Below are 8,769 nucleotides of genomic sequence, written 5' to 3'. Positions count from 1 at the left end.
TCAAATAAGCTAAGCAAGGGATCTTCCACTGAACTATACCCTCTACCCTTGTATTTTAATCTGAAAGGTATTCTTTGTTAGTTTTTTTTGTTGAAAAATGTTTTGTCTAAATATAATATTCAAATCTACTTTAGGATTCCTAATAGAACAACATTTACCAGTATTAGCAACACTCTTCCCTGGCCATGGTCAAGTATCCTGGGGAGAATAGAAAGCTCCTGAAAGTGTCCCACATACCTGGCACTTGTAGATAATTTCCCCAGTGCAGATGTTAGGATGTGGGGAATCCAACCTCTGGTTTTTGGCTCTCTCAGAAAGCATATGTGCAGAACATTTTTCTTTTGTGAGTAATGATATGTTGAACAAAAAGATAGTTCATTTCCTGCACTCTTAAAACTCCTTCTCCATTGTGAAGTCTCTGGTGCTAAATGAGCTTCACTGATGCAGCTCAAAGGACACCAAAACTGCTACACTCATAAAGTCTTTAGCCAGTACGAAGTTTCATGTGGCAAGCCAAGTTGGATCATCTATTGTAGGCTTTCTCACATTTGCTAAACATACAAGAACCTACTCCTGTGTGAAGTCTCTGGTGCATTAGGCTTGGGTTGCTACCAAAGAACTGTCAATAATCACTTCACCATAGGATTTGCTTTTGTATGAATTTTAATGTGCTGTTTAAGGTGGGATTTAGTGATATAGGTTTTTTCACATTCATTGCACAAATGAGGCCTTTCTTTGCTGTGAGATCTCTTGTGCATTAAAATGTAGGATTTACTGGTTGACATTTTCCCACATTCATCACACTCGTAAACATTTTCAGCACTATGGCTTTTCTCATGTTCAACAAGAGAAGTTTTACAGGTGAAGTCTTTCTCACAACTGCTGCACTTATAAGGCCCTTTGTCATTGTGAATTTTCTGGTGCTGACCAGGTGTATCTTTGCGACGGAAGGTTTTCCCACATTCATTACACTCAAAAGGTCTTTCTTCAGTGTGAACTATATGATGCTTAACAAGGTTGGAAATTCGGAGAAAAGATTTCCCACATTCAGCACACTTATAAGGTTTTAATCCTATGTGAATTCTCTTATGTACAATGAGGCTGGATTTGTAGCCAAACAATTTCCCACATTCATTGCACTTATAAAGCTTTTCTCTGGTGTGGGATTTCTGGTGCTGAAGTAATTTATCTTGGTGGTTGAAACTTTCCCCACATTTATTGCATTTGTGTATTTGTTCAGTGCCATCAGCCTTTGCTAACTCAGTGTTTCTGGATGGATTCTCTTCGTTATGAGTGTCTTCTTGTTGGACAAGTATAGAGCTGGACAAGGAGTTGTTCCTTTCAGTTCTGAAAGTGAAATCCTCGTCCAAATCATAGAGTATGCAGCTTTCCACAGAGGAGGGCTGGCCCTCTTCTGTACTAAAGCTTTTCTCTTCATTCTGCTGCAAACTGAACCAGAAGTCTTTTTCACATAATTTGCATGTATACAGCTGTTGCCCAGTGGGGATTTCTGGCTGCTTAGGCAGGTGCAAAATTTCTTTCAGGAGTGAGTCACACCTGTCACAGGAGTGAGCCTCTATGGAACAAGGACCTTCTTTAAAAGTTACCACAGATGATCCTTCTACAGAAATACCCTGCTCAAAAGGTGCCTCTTCATCTTCCATTCCACACCAATGGCTAGAACCAGGCTTAATTCTTATGATATTTAACTTGGCTAGAGCAAGATCTAACAAGACAGGCCATCTGGGCTCCCTCCCTGGCTTTAGCTGGGTAAATACAAAGGATTTGGAAATAGGAAGTCCCAGTGAGAACACCAGTACCAAGTTCTCCAGTGTCACTTGGAAGTACAAGAGTTTCTGAGGCTCATCAAGCAGCTCCCACTCTTCTTGAGAGAAATATAAGAGCACATCATCAAGGGTCACATGGTTCTGGGCCTGGTCTATTTGTGGTTCATCTATGAATCTAAGGCCAAAACCACAGTCTTCCTGGGCCGTGGCCAAGCAGTGTGTATGCAGAGACCTGGAAGACAACATGCCGTTGGCTAGTGTCTGAAAAGCCACAAGGGTCTGAAAAACCACGAGGCACAAAATCACTGGCAACACAGTCAGGGACAATAAATCTTAGGGAGGCAGATTTAAAATCAGGACATCACAACTCTGGAAAGGCACAGAGGTAGAACTTACTTTGAATCTTTCCTTCTGTGATCGAGTCTCGAAGTGACGCAAGAGAAACGGCCAACCGCAAGCTCCAGGCCACACTTCAGGTATCCAGCAGAACATCACCCACAAAAGGATATTCCAAAGTGGCAGCACCGGAAATACCACCGTCTTCACCTTAAATTTGTCTAAACCTAGGATTCACCAGCTTGTTTGCACTGGAGAGAAGCTGTGCTTCACTCAGAATTAATGTTAAAGTTCAGCGTTCTCAACTTCATTCAAATCTATCCAAATGTCCCTATTCTAAGTATCATAGACCTGCTTTGAGTCCCAACTACACTCAATAATAAGTGTTGATATTATGTATTAGTTAAAAGAAAAGTCTTGTATATAGGACAGTGCTTTCTTTTTTCCCTGTGTTGATCATGTATTTAACCATGTTTTTGTTCTTGCTTTAGTTCTAATTGCTTATTGGTTGATTGTTTTAGATAATTTACACAGGTGATCCCATCCTCTACAAATAATGTTTTATTTCATATTTTAAACTTTTAAACCCACCATCCACTTATTTTTCCCTTTGTTTTATTATAGTGGCTAGAAACTTTTAAGAAAAGATTGATTAATATTTGTGATTAGAGGTTGTTTTTAAATATTTATTTATTTTTAGTAACATTAATTCTACATATTGATGGGATTCAGTGTTTTATTTTCATGCATGCAGTGCACATTTTTAAATTTCTGAATTTAATGTAAATTATTCTAGAACTTTGCATCTTATACTGTACATATATTCACTATAGATCTCTGGTAGATAATTTTTGAAAATTAAGTTTGGGAAGGATTTTTATAATTATAATGGTAGCTGGATACTATTCAACAGTATATGAAATCTATTCAGTTGATTGTTTTCTAATTTTGGATTTTATTTTATTAACATTGTTGGTGAAATTTCTTAGATTGTGCTTTCCTTGCAATCTTGAGATTAAACACTTTGTCATGATGTGATTATTATAATGAAGTTCTGATAATCTTAGCCTAATATTCTATATTTTAACTTTTGCTTGTATGTTTATAATTGTGATTAACTAACATTTTTACTTTCTTATGCTTTTCTGTGTTGAATAACACAGTCATTGCTAAACTCATAAAATAAATGAGGAATTATCTATTCTGTTTATTAGAACAGTTTTTATATAATTGAAATTAGCTTCTTTAAAAAAAAACATTTAGTAGATATGGTCTCTTTGTGGTTGAAGAAATTTAACTCATTTTCTCTTATTTTATGATTTTCATCACAATAGACCACTGTGCTAATTTATATTTCCCTGTATTTTTTTACATCACACAGGTTTTCATATTAATTCCTAGGATGTTGTTCGTTGTATTGTATTATATTTACCTTTGTTTAATCTTAAATTGTACATTACTAAATAATTACTTGCCCATTTTTCATTACCAAGTTGTTTATTCACACATTATTTCTCTTTAAAAGTAAGATCACATTTAATGTGTTTTGTCAGGAAAAGTTTATGTATCTGTAGGTTAAAACTATGGATGCTCTGTCATTTTATTTTAACAGTTATGATTTCCATGTATTTGGAATGTTCTCTTTTATCATCTTTTTCTTTTTCTGCCATTTTGCATTGAAATCTTAACTCATCTATTCTCAGACTTTCTAAATGTTCTGGTAAAAGCAGTTGAGGCTATATACTTCCTTTTTTTGTTATTTTAGCTGAAATACTCAGGTTTGATTGCTATGGCACATTATGATTTAAAGAACTTTGTAATTTCCCTTTTTTCCATTTGTTTCTTTTTTTCTACCTTATATACATAGTTCATTTATACAATAAGAACATTGGGAATCTACTCTTTGAGCAATGTTGAAATATACAATACATGATTATTGACCATGACCACATTGTTGTATAATAAATCTGGAAAACTTTTTTCCTTATGGCCAATTGAAAGTTTGAACTCTTTGGTCAATAACTGTTCTTTTCTCACACCACTCCTACCCCAGCCTGTGGAAACTATTCTACTTTCCACTTCAAACAACTGTAAACCATAAGAACTTTTCCAACTTATGCTTTATATTGTTTTGCTTGGGTGAATTTCCCTAAAATTTTAATATGCACCAGTTTTTCTATTTTATAACTTTAAAAAATATTTTTGGTCTTTTTAGTTATTCATGACAGTAGAGTATATTTTACTTACTTATACAAACACAGAGTACTTATTACTGTAATCAATATCCCAGTTTCATGTTTGTACATGATGTAGAGATTCACTGTGGTGTTTTCATATATGTATATAGGGAAGTTATGTCAATCATTCTGCTGTCTTTCCTATTACTGTCTCCCCTGCTTTCCCTTCATTCCCCTTTGTACAATCTACTGAACTTCTGTTTTCCGTCTCCCACACTTGTTGTGTGTTAGCATCCACATATCAGAGAGAACATCTGATCTTTGTTTTTTGGGATTTGCTTATTCCACTTAGCATAATAGCACCCAGATTCATCCATTTCTAGCAAATGTCATAAAGTCATTCTTTTCATCACTGAATAATATTCCATCATGAATATATACCACATTTTCTTTATCCATTCATTGGTTGTAGGGCACCATGGTTGATTCCATAGCTTAGCTATTGTGAATTGAGCTGCTATAAACATTGATGTGGCTGCATTACTATAGTAAGCTGTTTGTATATTCTTTGGGTGCATACCAAGGAGTGGAATAACTGGGTCAAATGGTGATTCTATTTTAAGATTTCTGAGGAGTCTTCATACTGCTTTCAGAGTGGTTGCACCAATTTGCTGTCCCACCAGGAGTGTATGAGTGTATCCTTTTCTCCACATCCTTGCTAACATTTATTGTTATTATATTCTAGATTGTTGCCATTCTGATCAGAGTTGGATGCAATTGCATTGCAGTTTTAATTTGAATTTCTGTAATTGCTAGAGATGTTGAACATTATTTCATATATGTATTGACCATTTGTCTTCTTCTGTGAAGTGTCTATTCAGTTCCTTTGCCCATTGGGTTATTGATTGGCTTATTTGTTTTTGTGGTGTTGTGTTTTGAGTTCTTCATATATCTTGGAGATTATTGCTCTAGTTGAGGTGCAGGTGGCAAAGACTTTCTCCAATTCTGTAGGCTCTGTCTTTGCACTCTTGATTGCTTTCTTTGCTGTGAAGCAGCTTTTTAGTTTTATACAATTCCATTTATTGATTCTTAATTTTAATTTTTGTGCTTTAGGTGTCTTGTTGAGAAAGTTGATTCTTAAGCTGACATGATGGAATATTGGGCCTACATTTTCTTCTAGTAGATATAGAATTTCTAGTCTAATGTCTAGGTCTTTGATCCATTTTGGTTTTGTGCAGGGTGGGAGATAGGGATCTAATTTCATTTTATTACATATGTATTTTTAGTTTTCCCAGCAGAATTTGTTGAAGAGGCTATCTTTTTCCAACATATATTTCTAGTGCCTTTGTCCAGTATGAGATAACTGTATTTATGTGGGTTTGTCTTTGTGTCTTCTGTACCATTGGTCTTTGTGTCTGTCTTGGTGCCAATATCATGCTGTTTTTGTTACTGTAGCTTTGTAGTATAATTTAAGGTTTGGTATTGTGATGCCTCTTGCTTTATCTCATTAGTGATTTCATCATTATAAGACATTTTTCAGACTCAAACTCTACCTAATGACATCTCTATCCTCTGCTTTGTCCATGTTTAATTTCAGTTTTCAATTACTGTTACACTAAAAATGAGAGGGATATTTATATTTTTTCCATGACCATGTATGGATATCTAATCTTGAACTATTTATTCAGCATTTCTAACTCCAAGTGGGGTCACCTTTGGCTGGAGATGGAGATGAGAGTGGTTATATGAAGTATATCTTACATGCCACTCCAGATTCTCTTGGCCTTACATGTCTCAAGCTTTGGGCACTTGTTCTGGCCTATCTACTTCTATGACCACTGTTTCTACAAAGATTCTGACTAACTTTACATAGGCATGAATGAATAGCAACTTTAGTCATATCTCACCTATTTGGGTATTCCTCTTTGATATTAAGATACCAGATGCCATTGGACCTGCTTAATTCTGATGCAAATTCATTCCAGAAAAGCAGAGGAACAAACCTTGGAGCAAAGAAAAGAGTGCACATTGGGAGCTTGGAGCCAGCAGGTAAAGTCTCTCAACCTCTCTCATGGTGGACTGTCCTGAAATACTGTTATTCATATGGTGTCTTGGAGGTTGGTCTTATGAGATGGCTCAATCACTAGTGGTTGATACCAAACATTTGGCTACTTAGAAATAAAATGTTGGGTAGATTTTTTTTTTCGGTTTCCCCCTTCTCACATACCCTGTCACTCCTATTTTCTGAGGTTACACTGTCTAACAAAGTAGTAACACCTAAGTTGGTGCTATGTGTGTAAACTTTTTTTTTTGTTGTTGTTACTAGGGATTAATCCCAGGAGTGCTTAATCACTGAGCCACATTCCCATCCCTTTTGCCCTTTTAAAATTTTTTATTTTGAGATAGAGTCTCGTTAAGTTGCTTAGGGCCTCCCTAAATTGCTGAGGCTGGCTTTGAATTCACAATCCTCCTGCCTCAGCCTTCCAAGCTGCTGGGATTACAGTCGTGTGCCACTGCTCCCAGCTACATATGTAACTTTCTGGATAACCCACTCTAAGACAAAGTTGAAGAAATGTATTGTAGACCTCTCTTTTTCCTTTCTATTTGCAGCTTTCACATTAATAACATATTTTGTACAAAATCATTGAGTGAGCTAACATCTCACTGATATATCTAGTCCTGAACTACACATGCCTCCAAAGGTAGTCTAGATCGAAAGGTTGCTCATGTTAATCTTGCATAGCTCCTGTACAATTTATTTACAACTTGAATTGTGCTGAGAGACATGCTTGACTCTTGTAGAGGAATGTTCTTTAGTGTAAATTCAGGTTTAAAGCATGAGAGTGACCTCAAAGAGCCTTTTAGTCTCATGGGGATATGTGTCTCCCACCCAGGAAAAGTTATTAATTGGATATTGTTCAGTCCTAACCAAGTTCATATTTAGGAGTCTTTTTCTTTTACGTTTACACACAAGGTGGGAGATGAGGGCCCACCTTATATCCCAGGGTTTATGAGTATCTTTAAATGAAAAAGAGGGCTGCCCTGACAGGGTATATTGAATGCAAATTGAGCACACCTGCTAGACAATCAGCAGGAAATTAACTGTTGCTATTAAAAGGAAAGGTTTATGTTTTTTAAAATTTTGCCATTTACCAACTCAAAGACATTGAGTTGCCCCTTAGGTTAATGGTCTCTGTTATTTTCGGTTTCTGTCCATTGCTCATTCAGGATCCTGTCATCCTAAATTTTTATCTATCACAGATTTTCTCATACTTCACATTTCCTCTCTTATTCCTTTCCCTCAAATCAGGTAATCTTTTTTTTTTTAATTTTAGCTTTGGAAAAATAGAAAAAGAAGAGGAAAGCTATTAAAATTTTTCTGCTGACCATAACTTCTAAGTTTATTGACTCTGAATATATTTTTCCCTATTACTCTGATTCTAAATGTTTGAAATTCAAAAGACAAAACTTGCTGATTTTTATGCCACCCTCCCCATTTCTTCTAAGTAATTCACAATGACTATCTGACAGAAGAAGTGAAAGTCAAAGGGTAGAAAGAAATATCCATAATAGGAAGAAATGTGTTTACTTCTTCTTAAGTATCCTTTTGCCACATTCCTGGTGCTAATTTCACTTATATTTTTTTTCATGACTTGCTTTCCTTTTCACTCTTTCCCCCTACCACAAACCATAAATCAGGCACTTTGAAGAATAAAAAAAACCTTATGACCTTTATCAAGATGAAGGAGATTCACCACACTGATCACTGAGCAGAAGAAATTGTAAAATGCAACTTTTAATATTTTAAAGTCATTTGGAATACAGTTCGCATGAATGATTCTGTACGATGTATAGATCTGTAGAGAGCTGATGACCCTGAAGAATTTGCACTGAGAACCATGAGAGGAAAACATGAGGGAGTAACTTTTAATTGCATATTTAATTGACCTTGCAGGAAAATGAGTCTCATATATGGCCTGGAGTGCAAGTACATAAAGATTCAAAAATATTATTATCTGAATAATTTACTCACACTGTTTTATGGGATTATTAGAATCACCTAATATCTACATTCTGCATTCTTTTGACAGTGCTGAATCATCATCCTGCTTTATTAGCAAAAGGGATAGGAAGTAGTGAGAAGACCATAAAAATTGCTTTCTATCAGTGTTTTTAGTAATTTATGAAAAATAACTTTATCAAAGACTGAAAAGTGTGCAGCCGTCATTTTGGAACTGTCACATGTGCAGTCAAGATAGTTATAATGTATAATTTTAAGGTAACATTGCTTTTACAGTTAACTGGATAATAACATAATTTACAACCATGTAAAGCCAGTGATTTTTCCACATGTTTTTTACTTTGGATAGAGCTAAAGAGATTGTTGTTTTAAACAATGAACACATGTATTTTTTCCAAAAGCATTGTCCTAAGAACCTTTTTCAGAAACCCTTTAGGGGACTAGAAGC

At 35.5% G+C, this 8,769-nt stretch overlaps 1 protein-coding gene across 1 annotated transcript; it reads right to left on the bottom strand.

Moving 5' to 3' along the window:
* Window positions 1-629: 629 nt before the first annotated feature.
* On the bottom strand, window positions 630-2,279 carry LOC124109472 (zinc finger protein 772-like). Its single transcript, XM_046468116.1, has 2 exons — window positions 2,184-2,279; window positions 630-2,066 (listed from the first exon to the last, which is right to left on the bottom strand). Exons 1-2 carry the CDS (start codon window positions 2,277-2,279, stop codon window positions 630-632), a joined length of 1,533 nt encoding a protein of 510 aa, XP_046324072.1.
* Window positions 2,280-8,769: the final 6,490 nt, after the last annotated feature.

The sequence above is a fragment of the Marmota monax genome, unplaced genomic scaffold (genome assembly GCF_021218885.2).
Source record: "Marmota monax isolate L192 unplaced genomic scaffold, Marmota_monax_Labrador192_F-V1.1 WCK01_AAM20220418_F8-fsc00340, whole genome shotgun sequence".
In the NCBI taxonomy this organism is placed as follows: domain Eukaryota; kingdom Metazoa; phylum Chordata; class Mammalia; order Rodentia; family Sciuridae; genus Marmota; species Marmota monax.
Note: the sequence above shows the minus strand (reverse complement) of the source record. Positions and strands in the feature narration are given on the sequence as shown.